The sequence below is a fragment of the Mustela erminea genome, chromosome 11, assembly GCF_009829155.1.
Source record: "Mustela erminea isolate mMusErm1 chromosome 11, mMusErm1.Pri, whole genome shotgun sequence".
Taxonomy (NCBI): domain Eukaryota; kingdom Metazoa; phylum Chordata; class Mammalia; order Carnivora; family Mustelidae; genus Mustela; species Mustela erminea.
In genome coordinates this window covers 84239774-84263351 of record NC_045624.1, presented here as the reverse complement: position 1 = coordinate 84263351, position 23578 = coordinate 84239774, and the positions used below count along the sequence as shown (strand labels likewise).

The 23578-nt window shown below is 40.6% G+C and overlaps 1 protein-coding gene and 1 long non-coding RNA gene across 9 annotated transcripts in view; one reads left to right on the top strand and one right to left on the bottom strand.

Annotated features, from left to right (window-relative positions):
* The window catches only part of MAGI2 (membrane associated guanylate kinase, WW and PDZ domain containing 2), a 1338391-nt gene that overhangs the window by 162101 nt on the left and 1152712 nt on the right, over positions 1-23578 (bottom strand). For 4 of the 8 annotated variants that reach the window (XM_032304940.1, XM_032304947.1, XM_032304949.1 and 1 more), the window contains 3 exons: positions 21624-21813; positions 12786-12827; positions 5362-5453 (listed from right to left, as the gene is read on the bottom strand). In XM_032304940.1, coding sequence (XP_032160831.1) covers positions 5362-5453; positions 12786-12827; positions 21624-21813 — 324 coding nt within the window. The remainder of the gene's footprint in view (positions 1-5361; positions 5454-12785; positions 12828-21623; positions 21814-23578) is intronic. The other 4 variants (XM_032304942.1, XM_032304948.1, XM_032304941.1 and 1 more) reach the window with 3 other exon arrangements.
* On the top strand, positions 3010-21437 carry LOC116569020. Its single transcript, XR_004276818.1, has 3 exons — positions 3010-3123; positions 4165-4327; positions 20712-21437. It is a non-coding gene; the product is annotated as an uncharacterized LOC116569020 (long non-coding RNA).

Below are 23578 nucleotides of genomic sequence, written 5' to 3'. Positions count from 1 at the left end.
ACATTTCCCTTCTGGCCTTGCTGACCCTGGGCTACACTGGCCACTGAGCCTTCCCGCCAACACTGGCCTCGCTCCACACGCACCTCCCTCTAGGCTCACTGGATTCTTAAGCCTGTGTAGACCCACTCATCAGTTTGCTCATTGCTCTTGGAGAAGTTCTTTATCTTGTCCTTACTGCTTTGGCTTTGAAGGAAGAACCTTGTGGCAAAACAGCTAGAAAACGCCTGCTCCCTAAACTCCCGGAACAACGGATCCATGGCCTTAGCTTTTCAACTGCCTTCTCAGAAAACGAAAGAATCAACAACTCCACAACTCTGTCTCATAGGCTGGGAAGGCACGGAACAAAACAGAGTATTTGATATGAAATAATAGCAATTCACATTTAAGTGGCTGGTACCCCAGTCAGCCAGGGGAAAAAGCTAACAAAAAAAGGAAAACCAAAATCATATGTGCAGGCCTTTTAATTCCTTTAATTCTTTCCGGCTCTACCTAATGCAAGTCCAACCCTGTTAGGTCTGAGCTACAATAATTATGACCTGGGACAACTTAACAGGGTGGCAAGCCGATTTCAGGCTCTTGCCTTCTGAAACTTCTCTGCAAGTTTGCACAGACTCGCTGACCAAGAAATGTGTCTATCGTTACCTCTTCTTTCTATGAACAGTTTTTCTCCATTGCAGCATTTTCTAAATCTTTCTACCTTGATGCCTTCCCATCTCTTTTCAGCTCACAGCTGGAAATCCCATTTTTGTTCCTTTCTGGCAATTTTTCATTTCTTTCTATTTCTATTGTTATTTAACTGTGAAAAGTATTTCCTCTTGCAGGAAAAATGCCCATATGCTTTGTTGGAGCTGGAGTCCCGCTGTTCATTATTTGCCAAAAGCTATGTTGTCGTGTTTAAAGCGCACCCTGAGATATCAGTACCATTTCGTATATATGGAGGCAGAAACCTGTTTGATGTAATTTATGAGACCTCCTGTGGCTGGGGACCAAGTCGCCTCATGAGACTCTCTCTTTGTAGCACATCGGCAATTAAATGAGGCCAGCACATTTTGTTTATATATTATCTCTGGACGGAGGAAAGCAGGAAGGAAAGGCTCATGGGAGGTCTTTACAGTAGACTCACTCTTCCTGACATGGTCTTTCTGAGGTGCAGCGTTCTGGTCTTCAAGGCATTACTTTCTGCCTTTGCTTGCTTTAGGAAGATTTAGGCTTCTACTTAAATGGCTTAAGTGTCCAAATTGTAACTAGCAGACTGTGTGTGTCTTAAATCATTCAAATGAAAGAATAAACCAGAATAAGTCTAAATAAACACAATGGATATAACCAACAATCCATGTAATCTGAAGAGGCTTATCAGAGATACTGGATGCCTGCCCTCTGTAGGGGAGAAGGGCCCCCTGAGTCAAAGCCAGTATTCAGAAGGGCTGGGAATCTGGGGGTCCATGCACTGACTAGGAGGCCATGTGGTGACTATGGCCACATTCACACACCCGAGCTTCATTTTGAGCAATATATGCTCCACTGGGGCCACAATATTACTGCTTCGGTGACAAATTTCAGCCAGTCCCTTCCCTTCTTGAGCCAGCTGAGACCACATCTTCCCTGTGGACAGTCATGTGGTCCCTCCTGCCCCTGGGGGAGGAGGGAGAGACTGGTGAAGACAGTATTTCCTGAATGTGGTTCTAGTTTACCCCCAAAGGGACAATGCAGGCACATTTCGGGGAAAGAGGTTCCAGCAATGTAAGAATTTTCTATTTCAAAGACTGTATTGAAGTAAGTGTCATGGGAAGAATTAGAACTTCACTTCTTTTTTTATTTTTGTCATAGTTTAATCTTATTTGTCCTTATCATATAAGGGAAGGACCCTGATAGTATGTTTAGAGGTTATAAAAATCCAGGATCTGGCCCTGGTTGAAGAGTCCTTTGGTACAAAATATTCATCTTTGAGTCCAGTTCTCTGGGATGGGAATCTCAAAGACAGGAGACTAAGGGACTAATGCAGGTATGAGAGGTTCTTGGGAACTGTGGCCATGTTCATTTTAAAAGGGACCACCCCTTAGCTCTGGTCAGTTGCTGTCAACGAGAAAGATAAGCCCAATGTTGCTAGATTTATTTTTCAAGAGAATATGTAAATCTGAATTTTAAACATGTGAAATTAATTGGTGTTGCACAATTTTAAAACACTGGGTTGAACAAAACATATTATAGGGCTCCTAGGACACCATTCCTGATTCTAGGAGGAAGCCATTTAAATTCTACAGAGCCTGTAGCATCTAGAAGCCTCAGAAAAGGTAAACGCTAGGTTATTACTTTTTTTTTTTTTTTTTTTTCCTGAGAGGTTCAGGTGACAGTTTGGGCTTGGTGAAGAGAATTCTCTTCAATTCCAGTTAGCAAATATCTAATGTGCCAAGCTCTGTGCTGGGCTTGGAAGATAGAAACACAACCATAACACAGTTCTTGCCTTCAAGGAGGGAGGTCACAGTTTGGTAAGGGGGAAAAAGTATGTCAGTTAGTATCTTCTGGAACAAATAGGAACCTCCTCCTTCTGGTGGAGACTGCTTAGGTTGGTAAGTTTGAAGCATTATGGCATCATAATGGATTCTAATGAATTTATCCTTAAATGCCCTACAAGAGTCTCAGTATCCACCATAGGGTGATGAAAATCACCTTACAGAGTGCCATCATTGCTTTCATGTAGTGTCTTTTAAACACATAGGTATACAATAAAGAATTGAGCCTGAGCGCAAAGAGAGGTCTGGCCTTTCCTGAAATGTATCCTCTAGACCATTGGAACCGGAGTATCTTTATTCACTGTGAGCCCCTTGTACTGCACCTGAGTGTGCTAAGGAGGAGACTCCTGGTGGGTACCTGAGTACCTGACAGTTTATCCTAAAGGAGATGACTCAGGGTGGAATGGCCGCACCCAGTCCTGAGGGGCAGAGCTCGCTGACCAGGTAAGAATGACAAGTCATATAATTAGAGGGTTGTGCCTTTGAACCCTGTGACATCACCCTGGCCCTCTGGGAAGAGAAGGGCTGGACATTGAGCTCAACCGCCTCAGTGCCTCGGTCACTCATCTCACACAGTAAGACCCCAATAAAAACTCTGGATACCGATACTTGGGTGAGCATCCCTGGTTGGCATCGATGCTGGGAGGGATAACTTGTCTCAGGATGATGGAAGCCTTCCAGACTTTGTCCTATGGGCCTTTTTTTTTTCTTTTTCTTTTGGTTGGTCCTAATTTGTATGCTTTCAGTGTAAAATTATACAAATTATAAAATTATAAAAAATTAAAAAATTATTAAAATTATAAAATTATAATAGTAAGTACTGCACTCTCCTGAGTTCTAGTAGTCATCATAGTGAATTATCCAATCTGAAGGAGGCCTTGGGACCCCCAAATTTGTAGCTAGTATCTGAAGTGAGGGATATTCACTTCACGGCAGTCTGGAGGACCATGACCTTAACCTCCTCTTTGGCAGATAACACACTAGTCATTTATGGGGGCACTGATGGAGAATAAGAAGGGAAAGATGAAGTCCCTGCTTAGGGGGAATTTTAAATCCCTCTGATCAAACAAAACTCAGAATCAGGTGGCAGATAGAGGGGAGCCAGTCTGAAAGGGAGCAAAAATATAACTGAGATTTGTTCCTTCTCCTCGTGACATGAGATCTTTAATTTAGTCTCTTTAATTTAGTTATTTGTGCCTTATATTTTACCTTAGCACTCTTCCCTCCCAAAGCACTAGTTGGGAAATCTGGATAACCCTCCACGGTAAATGAACTTTCACGCTTCTGGTAGCTTGGGAATTAGTGATATTGTGGTTGAATGGATATTGAATTTTAGGCCCCCAAATTAGGAAGTAAGCTTTTTTTCCTGGAGTTTCCTCATCTTTGGAGTCTAAACTCAGCTTCTCAACATTTTTCCTAATAAGGGATCTCATCAATCATCTGGTCCAGCTCCGCTCGAAGGGCCAAAGATCCTCTCTGGGGTTCCTGTCAGGTTCTCATCAGCTCTGCTTGAATACTTCTCTCGGGAAGGAGTTCACTGTCTACCAAGGCAATCAACTTCACTTTTTTCAGTCTTCATTTTTACAGATTCTTTTCATTTGTTAGATTAAGTTTTTTTCTCCTTTTAAAGGTTTCTGCTCATTTTTGGTTCTAGCTTTATTTTCTGGAACAGCTGACCAAAAAATGAGAGGATGAGGATAAACCTGCATTCAACCCCTGATAGGATCCAGGCAAAACACCAAGAGGTTTGCATATGCTATCTTGAATTCTTCAAGCTCTCTCGCTGAGAGAGAACCACTGTGTTCTTCATCTTACAGGTGAGGAAACTGAGCTTTACAGCTTAAATCCCTTGCATGAGCTGGGATGGGGTTAAGGCACCTGACCTGGAATGGGGTGTCATTTATTTAAACTTTCCATGGACCCGACTTAGTCACATTGGGTACCATTTAAGACACATCTTTTACAGTGAGTATTTTATGGCTGATATTTTGATACATGCTCACAAATCTAACTTTGCTGAGTTTTCTGTATATTATTTTATGCTTTGACTCTGGTGTATAAGGAGGGGTGGGTGTGTGCATGCACACACAAGTTTAATTTTTCCAGAGCCCTTCCCAAAGTCTCAATATTGTGCCAACTGAAGTTCGCTTTGTGAACATCTTCTCATGGTAATCCCGTCATTTGGATCTGGCTGAGGTTTTGCAGCATTAAGCTTGATTTTACTTCTGTTTATCCCCCTGCTCTCTTTCCCTCATACTTTTCACTGCAAATGTACATAAATTCTGCTGGTCCAAGTCACCCCTTGGCTTATATCTTCTTCTTTTTTTTTTTTTTAAGATTTTATTTATTTATTCAGAGAGAGACACAGCGAGAGAAGGAACACAAGTGGGGGCAGGGGAAAGGGAGAATCAGGCTTCTCGCCAAGCAGGGAGCCTGATGTGGGGCTCAGTCCTAGGACCCCAGGATCATGACCTGAGCTGAAGGCAGACACTTAATGACTGAGCCACCCAGGCGCCTCTGGCTTGTATCTTCTGTCATACCATGTTTTTACTTTGAGTCACTGTCCAGAGTGACTAGGGGTCCAATACAATTAGGCAGTTGAACTATTCAAGAGGAATTCAATCCATTCTGAGACAGAGTAATGTCCGCTCTTAATGTATGGACATTAATTTATGATGATATGTTGGCATGGAAACACCGACATGTTTTGAGAACTTAAACAGCAAGAAAAGAACACAAACCTCAAACTTTTTTTTTTTTTTGAGCCCTGAGAGACTTTCTTTTGGGTTGAGAGTGAATAGTGAGAGTGGTCTATAGCCCACAATGTGGAAATAAAGAGGTTTCGACTTACAGGCTGCCCAGGCTCATCTCCCCCGAGGATTCTGAAGCCAAATCCAGACTCCATCCTGCGAAGGTGAACATCCAGCTCCTTATAATCTGGACCTGGCATAAAGGAGAGCCTATTGAGTAATGAATCCTGTCTTTTCCCCGCTCCCTGAGAAACCGAACACACCAATGATAAATTAATTTTGTGGATGTGATTAATGAGAGTGCTGTTAGAGTTGGTGGAGAGCAGAGAGGATAAAAAAAAATAATAATAACAAAAAAGTTCCAAAATTAAGTAGTCTCTGGACTAACAGTGATCAAATAAGGGCATTACTAGGGTATTGCCATAGGCAGAAATAACATACAAATTTCCTGACTTAAAAAAAAAAACAACAACAAAAAAACCCCACAATGTCTCTGTAATACCTTATTTTCCTGAAAGCATTCAGATTGCTCTCAAGAAGATTGGCTGTCACTTTGAGGATGTTTACTCTGACTAGAACGATTGTTACAGAAGTATGAAAGAAAAGATGACATCCTGGAACTACCTGGTAGAGAACTGCCTAGGAATTTATAAATATCTCTTTATGTCTTGATGCATCCCATTTCGTGTATGTTGGGGGGGGGGCAGGAGGGAGATACAAATTTATGCCTAAGGAATTTGTCTTTTTTAGAATTGTAAAAATTAGAAAAAAATAGAATTGGAACTTTTCTATTTTGGGAGTTTGAGTGAAGTTTTTGTTTTCAGACTAACTCCTTTAGGTTTTCCATAACTTAGGGGTAGAAATTTGCCTGGCATAAGTGAATGCTTACCTCCCTAAACCTTTTACAATGTGGAAGTCACTACTGAGCTTACTAGTGTATTTAAAATACACTGGAAGAAGGATGCTTTCTTGCAGTTAGCTGAAAAAACAGAAATGTAGTTAAAAAATAAGCTGGGAGACTCCCGGATGCCAGTTTTTTCAATCCTAGAATAAATACATGAAAAGTCTAAAACCTCTTTTGACTTTTGAAGGTGAATGTGATTTTTGCTTACCCATTACCTTTGGACCTTTGAATCCTTCTCACAGGGGTAAAGTCTCCATCCTGACTTGTGCATACTTTCGTGGTCATTGTTGGGATGCCACTGAATGTTAGCAACTTTGGGAAATCTTGATGAGTGCCATCCTTTGCTTAAGAAGTATTTAGTGATCCTAAGCATTCCTGGTTTAGAGGAGGCATTAGAATTTATAGAAGCAATAGTAAATTGCTTACACGGGATGGTTTTGGAAATTGAGATGGGATTTCAGAGAATGATCCTTGGTGGGACAGGAAGATGTGTCTGAGCCATTTGGATACATAGTAATAGTCCTAGTTGGAGAGAGTCAGTGAATGCTGGGCAGGCAAATCCTTCCCAGGCTCTACAGTAAGTGGGGCTGCTGAAGTGATCCAGTAAAGAAGGCACAATGACACTGAGTTCACCATGGAGCCCTCCAGTATGAGCTGTGCATTCCCAGTGATATATAGAAGACAACGCATTCATTTCTGAAATATAGGCATAAGCTGATTATGTGTTACTGTTCTCAAAAGACAAAATAAAACTAGTCAAGCACAAAAGTACACTTGCATATATGTATATAATGTGTAAGAATCCATAAGCATTCATGGCCTTTCATGAGCGCATGCACATATAACCAAAGACCTTTCCATTCAATGACTAGTAGAGAACTCAGAGAAGACTAACCAACTGGATTTCCACATTCATTAGTCACTCTTTATAAATTGTATTACCATTCATATTTGAAAGATGAGAACTTGGAAGAATTCGGTTGGGTGGTAAAAGGGAGATGAAAACTTTGCCCTGTACTCTATGAGTCACAATTGGCTTTTGAACTCCGCTCCTTCCTGGGGTCTATAAAATCATGTACGAAATCACACATTGCGAGTGTGTGTTCTTTTGGGGCTCTGGAACTCCAGGAAGATACAACAGCCCTATAAAATCATAGCAATCACAGGTACTCCTCCTGGGGGAGGCAGAAAGGCAAGGGGAGATGGGAAGATAACAGATAATGCCCAAGCACTTACAAATCTATAGAAGTTGTTTATGATTCTACTGCTCACGGCAATCTCTTCTTAAGGTTACTTGAAGCTTAGAGGACTCTAGGCCATATATAAAATACATAGAGACCATAAAAAATACAAAGAGAGAATATATTTCTGACACTTAAAATGATAGCACGAGCATATGTATAACCAGAACTTTCCATCTACTCCTATAAATATTCTCATTTTTGCATCACTGGTGAGTAAAGCAAGTGGGAAACTGTTCTTCCAATGGCTTCAGCATCAATCCCTATTACATGGGGGAACTCTAAAAGTTTACTTTGCAATCCATTTTATTTGCTAAATAAAACTTCGCCCTAAGAGAATGCTGAAATTATGAGAATCTCAGTAACAGAATTTTGAAATGTGCCAAAGTAAAAAAGGGTTTGTCTTGTGTCAGAGAATGCTGCAATTCCCAGAGAAATTGGAAAGCATTTCCTTAATGAATGACTCAGTACTCTCATTTTTAATAGAAAGAATACAGAACTTGGTTGGTTAATTTTATATAACTTTAAGGAAAAGATGTGAGTGGGGCATTTGTCCTCATCCTCCTGTTTATTTTATGCAGTTCAGTGACATTACGATCTCCTGGCAATGGTCTGGCCACTCTGATTTCAAATGTAGGGTGATGTGTGCCAACCATGCCATATTCACCCTCCATTCTTCTAGGCAGAGACGGCTAGCTACGTGGTACCATGAACAAGTTGAGAGAGGCAAAGAGAGAACTATTAGAGAAGGATGCTAGCAGCACACATGACTTTTAAAAATTTCCTTGTTAATTTTGAACAGAGACTCAGAGGCTTTAGGGCATGGAAACTTTAGAGACATAGTCAACTGGAAAAAAATTTAAATGATAGATTGTGCCTTAAGGCAGTAGTACTTTTCTTTCTTTCTTTTTTTTTTTTTAGGGAAAATAAGAACTTTCAGAAGAATGATTTTTCTTTGGTTTCTTCCCCTACCTTGCCCAAACTTTTGAGTTGTTTTAAAAAATAACTAAAATTGAGATGCCTGGGTGGCTCAGTTGGTTGAGCATCTGCATTCTGCTCAGGTCATGACCCCAGGGTCCTGGGATCAAGTCCTGCATCAGGCTCGCAGCTCAGCGGAGAGTGTGCTTCTCCCTCAGCCTGCCGCTCCCTCTGCTTGTGCTCTGTCTTTCTCTCTCTGTCAAATAAATAAAAATCTTTTTAAAAAATGACCAAAATTATATGAACAAAGCTGAGACATATTACTCCCCGCTTTGTTAGCTCTCATAAGATTATGATGTTTCTGATACTTTCCTTTAGCTGCTCTTCTGGCTTCATGACACATTTGTTTTTCTTTTTATTTTTCTTAAAGATTGTATTTATTTGAGAGGAAGAGAGAGAGAGAGCGAGCACAAGCTGGGGGTCGGGGGAGGGGCAGATTCCCCACTGAGCAGGGAGTCTGACCCGTGAGGCTCAATCCCAAGACCCTGAGATCATGACCCACACTGAAGTCAGACACTTAACCCACCGAGCCACCCAGAAGCCCTGACTGATGATACATGGAAAATTCCCAGATCATACTTTGTCTCTTCCTCCATTAATGCACAAACACAGAGCAAAGAAATCTAAGGGCCAGCTCTTCACTGCACTGTGACAGAATTTAACAATCACCACCTCTCTCTCCTGTTGACTCGCTAACCATGCACCTGGAAGGTTGTTTGATGAAGGAGTCTGGTGAACACGAGTGGAACCTGAATCACTTTGGACATCACTCAACCGGGCCCCCACCGACAGCCTTTTTTGTTGTTGTTGTCGTTTTCTGCATTCTTGTTTATTCTCTTTCCACACTCTTTGTTTACCTTCTTTTCCCTCAACGTTTTTCAGAGAACTGTCAGGTATATTCTCAGGCATTGCTTGGACTAAGGAGAGGCAGAACACTCTGGATTTTTGTTTCAATGGCCATTCCTGACCACTGCTGCTTCTGCCTTAGAAGTTGGGCCACAGGATCCTCAGGCATTATGAATTAAATCATCTTAAGACATCTGTCCCAGATGAGACTTCCATGAGCACTGTGGCAAATTACCAGGATGGAATTTGTAAGTTCTCATTTATGCTGGGCTCCCACTAATATTGAAAAAACCAGTAGTGCTAAAAGGAGCAAATGGTGGCCACATCCAGATATAAGGACAACCTCCCACATAAAAAAGAAAAGCAGAATTTCAAAAGGTGCTTCTTGTTTTGTACTAAGATGCCAGAAGCTTCACATGTTGTATGTATCCTTGGTCTAGATTTGGAAAGACATGACTTTGTGCACAGTTTTAGGGAAAAGGGTGAGTAACTGAACACAACTGATTAATTTTATGAATAGATTCAAGCTTCAGAAATGCAAAGAACAGCATTTATGGATTAATTTGGCACAAGGGATGCTGCAAACATGTCAATTAAATTTTGGTACTTGAATCCCTTTTCATGTTTTAATTAAAATGTAAGTACCATGGGCTTATTATCAGTTTGGCACAGAGAATGAATTCATTCAATTTTTCCTGCTGGAAAGAGCATTAGTTATTTGGCTTTTCCTCATAAAGAGATCTAGGAAAGAGATTGAAGAAAGAATCAGGAATCAAAGGTGGTTATTAAATATGCCCCTGGTTTCTGAACTTTCAGTGCACTCCAGATACAGAATGAGGTAAGTAGGAATTAAGTGGTTTCTATAGCTTGAATCTAGTATTACTAGACAGGTAACTAATATATTTTTGCTTTAAAAGAACACCTTCTCTTTACTTTTTCCCTTTATACCTTTGTTAATGTGAATGTGGCCAGACACATTTTAGCTATATAGAAGCCAAATCCCACTCTCTGTGGTTTTCTCCCTTAGTCTTCAAATCAACTCAGATTTCCCCATACCGAATATCCCCTCGTCCCCCCCATTTCTGTCTTGGACGAGTAGGGCCTTCGTTTCCCCATCCTCAGTCTCTCATCTGTGACTTAACTCTTGCCAGTCTGGCTTCTGCTGTGTCAGCATTTCTGAAAGTGACCCCCTTTAAGGTCACTGATTACATCCTAATGACCACATCAAATAGTCATTTTCCCTTTCCGCATTCTGATTGATTTCTGTGCCTTATTTGACATTGTTGACACACCCTTTATGACCCCTGATATCTTCTTTTTCTAAGCAAGGGAAGTTCTCCTCAAAGTGATTTCTGCTCTTGGTTTCTGTGATACTCTGTATCCTGGCTTTTTTGGCTTTGGGTGAAGGTGTCCATTCAAAAGTCCTGGCTACAGATGCATTGTTTCTCACTAGCCTTCTTCCTTGATGATGGCGTAATTATCTTTATTCTACAGTATTCCATTATGCACAGCCTGTAGAAGTTGCTAAATAAATGTTTCTTGACTTCAATTGCTTTAAGATATTCCCCAAACCCCAATGCTCTGATAAACCACAGCATTATTCTATGGTGGACTTATCACTTCTCTTCATAATTACATGGTTTAGGACTTCCTACTAACAATTTTGCCTCTGTACCTAAGCCTCATAGGCAGCCAAAGTTAACAGATACCTTATAATTATGATAAATATATCTGAGTAAAAAATCATGACACATAATTTGATAAAGGACATTTTATAAATGTGAGAAGTATGGGAGATCTACTTATTTTGGATGTAGTGATGATTTTCCAGAATATTCTGATACCTGTGTGGACATTTAATCAAACATTTGGACTGGTTCTTTTCCTGAAAATCTGGACTACATAGTGGTATAATGTATGCAATCCATTATAACTTTTCTAACTAATGTATATTTTTTGAAATGCAAAAGGATTGTGCAGATATATCAAGGTAATCTATGCTCTTAGGTGAGTTTTCTCTTGCTTCTTTTGTTTTTAAATAAAGTATATTCAGAAGCTGCGATTTTCAAAAAATGGGCTTGCTGTGGCCAATAAATAGAGATTTAGAATCTCAAATTAAATCCTACTTTCATTTTGCAACTGTAGTTACTAGATCTCATTTTCCTTCTGGGCATAAGATATTCTTTTAAAATTATAAGGGTTTTACACTCAATGTATAAGAATAGTCATAGCTTAAAAATTTTCAGACCAAGCTAAACAAATACTTTATACGTTACTGGAGGACAAAATGCTAAGCAATATCTTCCGTATTTTCTACATATCCAAAAAAAATGACATGGAAACTTACAGAATGAAATGATCTCAAGCACATATATTCTCCAAGGGGTGTTAGAACATGCTGAGATGGATAATGAGCTGTCATCATGGAAACACTCTAGAGATGTGTGCTGTGAGCCCACAGACCTGAAATAGTACTATTATTATGAAACATGCTTTTCTGCAATTGTTTCAGTGTTCTGGCTTTCAGTCCAGTGTTCTAAGCAGATGTTCAAAGCACTTTCTAAAAGTAAAAAAAAAATCTGAATCTTCCTTTTCCTCCTTCATCTTTGTAATGACATTAAATATTTTAGCCTAAACCAAAATTGGTATTTTCAGAACTGTTAGGTCAACAAAAAAAATGTTTTTCCTTTTAAGTAAATTAACTGATTCTTACTGAAAGCTTTTGAACTATGATACTCTATTCTAACTTAAAATACCACTGAAATGTTGCATTTTGTAAGAGGCGTGGTTTAAAACAATTAATCTGACATAGGTATTTAGTTAATGTAAAAGTCATTTCATCCCACATCAGCAAAATTTCTAGTAAGTTCTTTGGAAACATCTAAATTGCAAATCTCTTGAGATACTCTAGCTTATTTCTATTTATCTAGTCCAGCAGGGTCCAGTATAAATAAAATGTAAGCTACATAAATAACTTAAAATTTTCCAGCAGCCCATTTTAAAAAGCAAAAAGAAATAAGTCCAATTAACTTGAATAATGGATTTTAAGCTGGTATATCCAAAATGTTATTTAAGATTCATCAATATAAAAAAGCTAGTGAGCTATTATACGTTTCTATTTCTTTTTCGTATAAAGTCTGGGAAATCCAGTAGGGACTTTACACACATCTTAAGTCAATCTAAGTTCAGAGTAGCCATCATTTCTACTGCCAACTAGCTTACATGTGGCCAGAAGCTACTATATCAGGCATCATGGACCTAGTCAGTGTGGTTGCTTTCACTGGCATCTGGTTTTTTAGCCTAGTCTTTTACTAAAGAAAGTTTATGGAAGTAATTAATGAGAATGACTTTTCCCCCTTCTCTTTTGGTTGTTTTCTTGGCAGCCAAGTAGACCCAACTTGATGAGACTTGCTTTCTATTTGAAATACGTATGTGGGTGAATCAAATTAGCACAGTGATTATATGCTAATAAGCTGATACTACTCCGAAGAATGATTTGTTACACAGAATGGAAGACGTTTCATTCACAGGACTGTGGGTTCTGAAGAATACTTGCCAGAGGAATCCATTCGAAAACTGGTCCTTGGTGGCACTTGTTCTGGATGGGAAAATGGGGAATTAAAATTGAAATTCATTTACAGCATTTTAAAATTCATCTTTAACTTTTTTTGTTGTTGCTCTTATAACTCACCCCCAACCTTTGGTGCTCCAGTTTAATGATTTTGTTTGTCTAAAATTCCATGGACGTCAGTGGACAGGAAATACCCTGTTTTATGTATATTTACAGGTCTGTAAATGTATTTCTTTTATATGCACGCAAAATAGAAAGATCCGAATCCTTTTAGATCAGAATGAGAAAAAAAAAAAAGATCCTCCTTTTCAAAAATTAAGCTTTGGTTCTCATTATAAAAATGCTTATTGAGGGGGTGCCTGGGTGGCTCAGTGGGTTAAGGCCTCTGCTTTCGGCTCAGGTCATGATCCCAGGGTCCTGGGATCGAGCCCTACATTAGGCTCTCTGCTCAGCGGGGAGCCTGCTTCCCCCCTCTCTCTCTGCCTGCCTCTCTGTCTACTTGTGATCTCTCTTTATTTAAATAAATAAAATCTTAAAAAAAAATACTTATTGAGAAGTAAAGTCAATCCAGAAGGTGAGCTATGCTCAAAATAAATAGGGATCTTTAAAATCAGGTTAAGAGATCATGTCATCGAGTACTGAGATGAAAAATGGAAAATTCAATCAATGAGTGTGTTGACTTGTGTCCATCAGTCCACATACTTTGCTACTTCCAATTACTTGGAGAGTTGAAGTGATTTAGAAGTATTTGAGTTATGCTGGTTTACTGTTAGCAATACAGATCCTTCATGAGGATTTTGATGTGATCTCTGCTACATATAACATAAAAATTGGTGGACATGAACATAAAATCCTGTGTACAGACTGTGATAGATATATGAGGCACTATAAAAGTGTGTATTTTATTACATTAATAAAAATTAAAATAAGACCAAATTCTGATTGCTTTCTTATTGAACTTTGTTTCATATAAAGAGTTCTCCACTCTTCAAAAACAAAAATGAAATAAAAGCTTTTTGAGGGTGATGATGAGGCAGAGTGTCTCCAGCCTTCTGGGTTTGACAGGTGTTTCGGACCATACCCTGCATAGCACCCTGCACCCTCTCTCCTTGAGGGCAGAATGGTCATCCCTGCAGGTAATCTGTGTTTTTGCAGTAAAGGGAAATTAGTTCTCCAGAATTGTTATTTCTTAAAAATCCCCCATGTATAGTGTGACTGTGTAGGATTATAAATGGAGAAATATCCTTTCATCAGAAAGATAGAGATGTATTAGATAGAAGGCTCCTACCTTCTAACGACTTCCATTAGCTGTAAAAACTGACATTTTATATTATCATAATCTCCCTAGGACCTGCTTGCCATCCAGCAATTACATTCGGTTTACTGCAGCCCTCATACTCTCATATTTATTCATGAATGTACTTTGGGTTGCATTGTTGACTTGTGCTACCAACAAAATTCTTTGACGTACTGAAGAACTTATAGTCAAGGACTGATTTTAGAGTTTACTTCCCACATCCTCCCCTGTTCCCCCCAAGTCCCCTCCCCCGCCACCATTCTCTGTCTGATTCCAGGAGCATGAAGTTGTAAACTATTGAATGAAATTAAGGTATAAGGCATAAGATTGGATCTCATTTCTAAAATACATGGGAAAAATGTATTCCCAACCTATTTATTTCACAGTTCATGTCGTGGTAACTTTCTTTATTAAAAGAGACTTCTTAGAAATATAAATATTAGCATAATTGTTTACAAAGCTCCCCCAAAGTACTATTTTTGAGATTAGATTTTCCAATTAAAACGCACATATTAAAAACGGCAAACACTGAAATGACCAATACCCTTGATCAATATATTTTAGCTTCACTGAAATGACTGATCCCCTTGATCCATATATTTTAACTGCAAAGTGACGTATAATGTGCTATACTAGAACTCCACCTGAAAGGCATTTATTTCCCTGCAGATTAAAGCATATCATAGATTACACGAAGGCCAACAATAATGGTTTTCCCATGGGAAAAAAGCAGGGGAAATTAACCTTCATAGTATCGTGGAGGACATTTTAAATGATAATGTTATTAAAGTTTTCCCTAATTTTTCACGATTCTAATGCTAAAGTCATTGACAGAAGTGTCTTGACATTAAGTATCATCTCCTTTTAATATTTCACTAAAATAAGAGAGTGCACCAGAGAACGTTTGTTAAGAACATTAAAGCCACTGAGGCCAGGGCTTGGTCGAGCAGCACTCGGATGTGCAGAGGTTCTCTGGGAAGGCAAAGTGGCCTTTCACGATCGCTGACGGGCTGCCTACGGCTATTGCACCCGTGATGCCTCAGAGCCTTTCTGAAACCTATTGACATTTCCAGCTGGACTGTATCAGATGTTTGATCACATTAGCAAGGGAGACGGGAGCCTGAAAGATTGAAGTCGAAACACTTGCAAAAGGCTTCCGAGCTCTGGAAGTTGTGTATCACCCTGTGTGATGCGGATCCTGCCGTCCATTTCCATTTAGAGTCTCAAGTCCTGCGCCCAGGCGGATCATGTTTTTACACTACCCCCATCTTTCCAAGTGGCTCTCGTGTAAGGAGGAGAGACGACGCCAACAACAGCCCTTGCTCACCGATGACATGGAAAAAGCCGCAGAAAAACCGTTACTTTACAACTACAACCACACATCGGTGATTAGCCGTCAGTTAAACATGCATTATCATACTGAACAACGAAAGAATTTCCCAATGAGCAATGAGCAACAAAACCTTCAGATAAAAGCCATAGGTGTGAGAAACACCGCTGTTTGCTTTTGATTGGTTATGAGGTATAATTTCCTTTCAAGTATAGTACTAAAAACCACTTTCCTCCTCCATTATGCTCTAGCTGGCCGGTGGTTACCACTGATTGCTACCTTTGTGGCGATACTCAGTGCTTGATACGGGTTACCTCTTCCTCATTTCTGGAAAGGAAAAATGATCCTGTGAGCTTTCTGAAGAAATTCCAGAGGAATCTGTGTTCTAAAGAGGTTCTACTACAAGGCACATTACACCATATGGATCCCTGACACTTTTACGATGCTACATTTGAGTGATGTCTTACTGCAAGGGAGCACAGACATGTTGTACCTCATAAATTGTTTATTTATAATCAGCAAGGTTCAACACGAAGAGAAAAAAGCGTGGACAACTTCAGTCATAATTCAACTTGGGTTCACACCAAGGGACGGAATCACGAGGGAAGGGTTTCAGAGAATAAGGATTTTTCTTCTCTTGTTTCTTCCTGTTTTCATCTGCTTGTTGCCCAGGCTTCTGACTCTGCAGTGGGGAGTATGCTCGAGAAATAGCCCCATGAGCCGAGGGTGAGGAGACAAATCTTTACGGAAAGTCTGGTTTAAAGCAAAGTGAAGCAACAGGACAGAGCCCTCATTGCTAGATCACCAAGTTCTTTAGCATGATCAGAACTTTATTTTGGAGGATTCCAAAGTGATTCCATTGTCTTTGGGAAGTACTTTTATTGCCTTGCTTGGCATCAGAGAAGGAGTCACGACAGCCATTGTTCTGAAGTTATGTAAGTAGAATCCTTACTAGGGTCTGGAAGTCTGACAAAATCACCTCCCTTTGGGGCCTGTGATTATTGCGATGTTGAATCGGATTTACTATCTGTGAGAAGAACGAGAACTCGTGGCATAATCCTTAGATGAGTGAAGCCTTGCTGCCTATTTTTGGTCCTTAGTTTGCCACGCTCTAGATTTCTGCATATACACAATTTTCTGAGTATGGAGGCAGTTTGCTGGGAATCTAGCTACAGAGACAAGCCACCCCATATGTCTATACCGCAAATTAGGAATAAGGCATGTATGGGCAAAAAGTCAGTTAACCAAATAAATTAGCTTGAAGGAAATTGTTTATCAGAGTAGGTGTGAATATTTTTATTCATGTTCTGTACACTTAGATATATGCTTTTCTGGGACAGGAATGATGTTATTTCTTTAATAGATTAGATAATAAAGGTAAACCATATAATTCATCATTCAACTGAGGACGAACTAGAGAGTAAAAGGGAACCTATTAATAATTAATGCCGGGATGACAAAGAGAAGGACTGTTCCAGGCAGAGTGGTATGTGTAGTCCCCCTATGTCATCTCATAGGGATGTTATGAAACTGTTTCTTCTCAGATCCTAAATATGTGACACCATCACGTGTCCGGAAAAATGGCAGGAGAAGATGGGAGGGGAAGAAGCAGTGAGGGCCTTTAGATGTAGTTTCTTTCTCAAGGTTAGAAATGGTAAACAAGGGTGCCTGGGTGGCTCAGTGGGTTAAGCCTCTGCCTTCGGCTCAGGTCATGATCTCAGGGTCCTGGGATGGAGCCCCGCATCAGGCTCTCTGCTCAGCAGGGAGCCTGCTTCCCCCCGCCTCTGTCTGCCTCTCTGCCTACTTGTGATCTGTCTGTCAAATAAATAAATGAAATATTAAAAAAAAAAGAAATGGTAAACAATAGTTTCTTTTTCAAGATTAGCATACAAAATGAGAAAATGTAAGCCCTTCCTCTTGTGATTGCAAAGAAAATCAGTCCTCCTTTTATGGGAGTCCTGAGAAAAGGACAGAGAAGGGAGAAGTAAAAAATACCATGGCTTATCTGTGCAAAGGTGTGTATTTTCCTTGCTTTCAACTTTAAAAAAATGCAAGTAATGCGGACAGCAAGAGTCAATTATCAGCAGAGGCTATTATTACACACGGAGAAAAGTGATCTTTATCACAGTCTTAAACAGAAATGGGGATGGGGAGATTTTTGCCTTTTTCTGGGAACTGCTGGTAATACCATAGGGTCAACACTTAAGTAACGGACATGAAAGCCCCCCAAAAGGCTATTGGTCAAAACCTCTTTTGGGATTTTTGGGAGGCATGTTTCTTTCATATATATAAGCTTTAGCTCATGTGGAAGTAAGTTAGAAAAAAAAGGGGAGTGGGGGAGGGATAGGGTGGCTGGATTATGGACACTGGGAAAGGTATGTGCTGTGGTCAGTGCTATGAAATGTGTAAGCCTGATGATTCACAGACCTGTACCCCTGGGGCAAATACTATATTATATGCTAATAAAAAAAATAAAAAAGATAAAAAACCAAATTTCTTTCTGCACAGCATTTTCCAGTAAGGACTAATGAGATTTTTTATAATGAGAAGATATTGAGCACATGACATTCTCCTGGTTAAACAGCAGTTTTGCCGATGGAATGAGAAACTATTGGTCTAACTGTCCAATTACACTGAGACTGTTGTCTATAATTATGGCCCAGCTTCGCAGGTTGGAATGCTGATAGGGAGGCTCCGCTGGGTTGTGTCATGCAGTCTCATTCAGGAATTGTCTTCCTCGGTTTTTGTGTCCTTAATTTTGGTGGAAGTTTTGTACAAGTGGGATTTCTCATGATTTTTTTTTTTTCCTCATAGAGCACCCAGCACGGTCCTAGACACGTGTTGCTTGTTTTGTACACTCTTGTTGATTGATGTGGACCCTGGAGGGGCCACCTGTAGGTACTCTGCCTGCGGCTCTGACATTGGAAACATCACCCTGCCTGCTGGAGGAATCTTCATTCCCTCTTTCTTCGGTTCCCTCTCATCCTGAGATCTCAGGAAGATGGGAGGCATTTCCAGTTTTTCTCTCTCAGGCACACACCCATCATGTGCTGTTTCATATGGCTCTAGCATCCTATGGTTGTTTTTGTTTGTTTAAAATCACTACTTTTTTTTTTTTCCAGGAATACATCTTTATTAAGATGTCCCGTGCATGCACATTAAAGTGTCAGCATAATCTAATTATGAGCCAAATGAGGCAGAGAAGCATTTACATCACTTGATAAATTTCCATCATTTGCAGGGGACTGGTGACTTGAATCCAAATACTTCTTGACGGCCGTGGTATAGCGAACATTCTGTAGCTCTGTACAGCAGACGCTTGTGGGTGGAGGTACAGCCTTTCTGTTTTGGTTACTGCAACCCAGTTTCAAATGTGAACGCAAAATGTCTTTTTGGTTTTAGACCTGGTTGTAGGGGAAGATACCATGAAATTGCCATAGGCCAGGGAAAATGTCAGAGACCTTGGTTTAGACAAGCTCTGCTTGGGATTCCCTTCCATACTTTCCCTGGTCCCCCATGGGTTTTTCTCCCAGGAAAAAGTTTTCAGGGACATAAGGACAAACAAAGTGAAACCTAAATGTTATACATGAGATTCAAAGGAATAAGGCATGGTTCACATCAAAATTCTGAATATGGTTCCTTTGTACGGATGCACATATTTCACGATCATAAAAAATAAAAACCTATTAGAAGACGATGGGAAATACACTGAGCTTTCCCCCAACTCATTAAAAAAATTTTTCTGGCATTCCAAACATGTAAGGAAGGAATGAAACTTTTTAATAATTGGAAAGAGGGAACGTAGAGAGGGCAAAGGGCTGCTTTGTTTTTTTTCTAGACACGTGCAAGTCCACAAGCAGAACGAACTGATCAGCTATCCAGAGACCTGAGAAAGTAGGGCTGTGTTTGTTTGGTTTCCTTAATCTTCAGGGTAGAGCTCTGCTTCCCTGACATGATTTCTCTGTTTTCTTTCACAGTCCATTTAGTGTTATGAAATAACATGATAGAAAAGCAAAGGATGGGAAAGAAAATGAGCTTGCCCTCTTTTGGCTTCCCAAGACTTGTGACCCTGAAAACATTGCTGTAACCTCAGAAACATTAGAGAGCTGACAAAAACATGAAGGGGGGGACACCATTAGAGCAGAGGCAGCAGTGGCCTCCGTGGGGCACAGATGGGGCGGAGGGGGCCAGGGTGAGAGTCAGGCTATTGGGTGTTGGCGAGGCTGTGAAGGAGAGGGATAAAGAGCTCCCAGGGGAGGACAGAAACAGAAAGGTATGGGAGGTTAAGGTGGATGGTTTGCTTGGATTGTTACAGATGAGCAGCAGAAAGGCAATGAACAGAAACAGCATTGCAGGGGCTGGATAAAGAAATCGGAATTCTTTTAGGGTTGAAAACGAGGTCATGTGCAATTCCTGCCCAGACACTGAGGGCACCACAGTATCAGACACCATGAAGGGAGGACAGAATAAATGCCAACACTGCCTTTGTCCCGAACAATAAAGCCTCGCATTGGTCAGGAAACTACAAAAGAATGGGAGCCAATGATTATCGAAGGGACAGAAACAGGAGGGAGGAACCCTTGAAGCTCCCTAGAAGTAACCAAAAGTTAAGACAAGCCAAGGATGTGACGATATTTTCATCCTGCAGTGCATTTCCCTCCTTCAAGTTAGAACCTGTACTGTCTTTCGAGCTGTATAATCTGTTTACACTTATTCTCATCTGCCCAGTTACATTTGTAAGAGCAAGACATACTACTCGTCTTTGGTATCTCTCCACGGTCCTGAGAGTTCAGTGGGTATCCCAGAGATACTGGATACTGAAGCAGAAATGGTATTATGAACTGTGTTCAAATATTTTCAGTTCTTTTGTTTACTGAGCATTAACACCCTGAATTCACACCCTATACGGTACAGCTAAACATACTACTTTGTTTTTAGTCTGTTGTAGCAAAGACATTCTAACTACACAATCCTTTAAAGACATTTCAGTTGTTCAATCAGAAGGGGGATGATGAAATACAGTAGCCTTGTTTAAAATAAAGCCGATTGTTTAAAATAAAGAGGTGTGTGTGTTGGGGGTTCATTTTGATACAAATGATTTCCCGATGCTTGCCCTGCTGTCCTATTTTATCAGCGAAGAGCGCTTTTACAGAAGGTGACAGAGGATGGGGAAACGGTATTATGTCTCGTCTTCCCCTTACCGGTTGGGTACATAATTCTCAGGCCCCAGATTTCAGATCCTCTACAGTCACACAGAATTTAAAACTTGCTATTTGTGTTTCAGATGATAAAGCTGGAGAGAAGACACTGGCGGAACACAGAGACCAAGCAAATCAGCAGCCTGTGAAAGGGAGCGCAAGGGGACCAGATACTTCTCACGAGGCTAGGTTTCTTGATCCATTTACTTAAATTCATATACTGTGCATTTGTCTCATAGATTATACATTCATGCCATTCAGATTCCTGGCCTCTAACATTTGGAAGAGATGACCTGTCAGGTGGTGGAAAGAGGCATGAGGAATGTATATGCAATATTCAAAACCTTTGTTTTCTAATATTTATAAAGTGCAACGAAATAATTTTAGAGGACCTTCAAATAGGATGACAAGCCTATACATGATATTTTGTTTTATGACCAAGCGGGCCCCGCTGCTTTCAAGGGGCCCCGCTGTTAAAGGAGAAGCAGAAATTTTGGGTAGAAATGATTGGCCCCCGGCTCTCTCCTGGTTTTAGAACCATCAATTTCATGGTTTTGAGTTGGAAGAACTTACTTTTAACGTTTACTCATGGCCCTAAATTCTTCAATGATTGCATTCAAGAAAAAAAACGTCTAAGCTGCAGACTCAAGATCAGATTGCACGTAAAAATCCCAAACAGTTTTCGTATTATTTGGTGACTTAAGCAAAACTGCCCACCTCTTCCAGCACCCCTCTCTCATCCTCCCCACCAAACACATCCCTGATTTTCCTCAGGGGCTTAGAGGGAAAACAGTAGGAAATAAAATATAAAACCAAAAGATATACGTTTCTTTCTTTTTTTTTTTTTAAGAAAAGTTTAGATCAGCTGGCTCTACTTTTGAGATACTTTTTCAACCTCAGAATATAAAATCATGCCAGATCATCTTAGCTTCAATATATCTCTTGGCAGGGCTTCAGCTATTATTCATGTACCCTTGTTTTATGTGGCTTTCACTTACGCCTACTTTCATAAATCGCTCTAGATTTCTCGTAGAGCTCGTATGGGTCAGGCTTCCTTGGGTCAAAGGCCTCTGTTGAGTCAGGGAAGGACGTCCTGTGAAGGGCGGGTGGGAAAGGCAGATTCTGCGGTCCGGCCGGAGCAGATAAACTCGTTTGAGGACTGCCTTGATTCTCCCAGCGGTCCATCATCTGGAAAGTGAAAGAGAACAGAAGATGGCTGAACTCTTCCTCGTCACGTACTGTAACCCTCACCCTTTAAATCAGACCCTCCCGCCCTGTGGGCTCTCCTCAGTTAGATCTTCTTGCCCTGTGGATGTTTCCTCCACGAACCATTTACCACTTGGGAATAAGTGTGAGAAAAGATTCTGGGTCTCTATATTAAAGTACTGTAGACAGTATTCAACACCAGCAGTGCCGGACTTCTGAATGCGAACTGACACAACCTTGTCACCTACTGCTGGTAATCTCTAGCAAATCGCTTAATCTCTCTGAGCGTTTTCTCCTGCTACCCAAGAAAGATAACACGTGCCTCCAGATAACTATACGTAAGTGTGTAGAAATGTGTGGAACTGGCCCAGATCCATTACACCACTTTTACTAAAGCAGAAGAAAAGTAGTCTCTGTGTATTCTTTTGACACCAACGCATATCCCATAATCTCCTATACCTGAACATCGGTCACTTTCCTCACAGTTTGAAGGAGTAATGCAATGATCTGGGATTTATGAATTGTTCAAAGTCTTCTGTGAAGCCTCATTTGGTGTCAGTCTGGCAGTTTCTTCCCCAAAATGCTACTGCTGAGGTTGCTGCCACTACAATCTATTAAAGATCTCTAGAACTCTTCCCAGCTTACCATGTTTTCTCACACACAGTACGTTCTTTGATCCGCACCATGGCCCTGTGAGGTAGGTAAGGCGAAGACTAATACTGTTTTACCAAGTAGAGAGCCCAGTTAACTGAGACCACCTGTTTGTACCACCGACTTCACCTACATTCAATAGTCAACCGATTCATCTCGAGTTGTACTCTTCTGGTTTGAATAAACCTGCTCTGTGTAAAACTTCGATCAGGTTATCCTTTTGTCTAAACTTCTGCATTGGGTCAGCATGGTCTTCAGGCTTAAGGCTAACCTCCCTGCTGGGGCATTAGTGGCTCCTCATGACCCACTTTCTGCTCCCGGTTCTCATACTCACTGATGGTCTCTCCTCTCAGTCCCTAGGATCCACCAGATTTTCTCCTGCCCCTGCACCTTTGTGTACTTTCTTAATTTCTCCTGCCAACTTTACCTTTCCACTTTCCCAATTCCCTTCCTCCCTTTACCAGAAGGCTACTAGACTTGGATAAGATGTCTCTTCTGGAAGGCCTTTGCTCACCATTCCTGAACTGGTTACACATCCTTCTGGATGCTCCCATAGCATCGCTACCCACTCCTCACACCTGACCCTCATGATGCTTAAGGATAATGGCAAGTCTACCTGTGTCTCCTCAAACAGAGCACGTTGGGGACAGATCCTGCCAGGGACAGACTCTTCCATATTGTTGTTTTACCAACACAGAGTAAGCTCAGAAAATGTTAATTTAGTGAATGAATGAAATCATCAATAAACTATGGTCAGCTATTCTTTCCCCCCACAATCTGGCTGACTCATGACTGTACTTTTTTTTAAAGCAAACAACCACACAAACAAACAAACAAACTAGCTTTGATACACACTGTTTTGAATTTGGCAGGATTATAACCTTCTGTCCCCTACTGACCTGGCCTGCTTTTGTTTCCCTGCGGTTACGTCTCGGTTAGGGCTCTACACCCTTGGGAGTGTAGAACGTGAGGTAACATGAAGAGAGAGGTAACATGGAGGGAACATGAGGTACCACATACCGTGCATGTCACTTTGTAAAACAAAGTTCCCCGTGACTTCCTCACCTATCTGGGGCTGTGGCAGGTGTCACGTGAG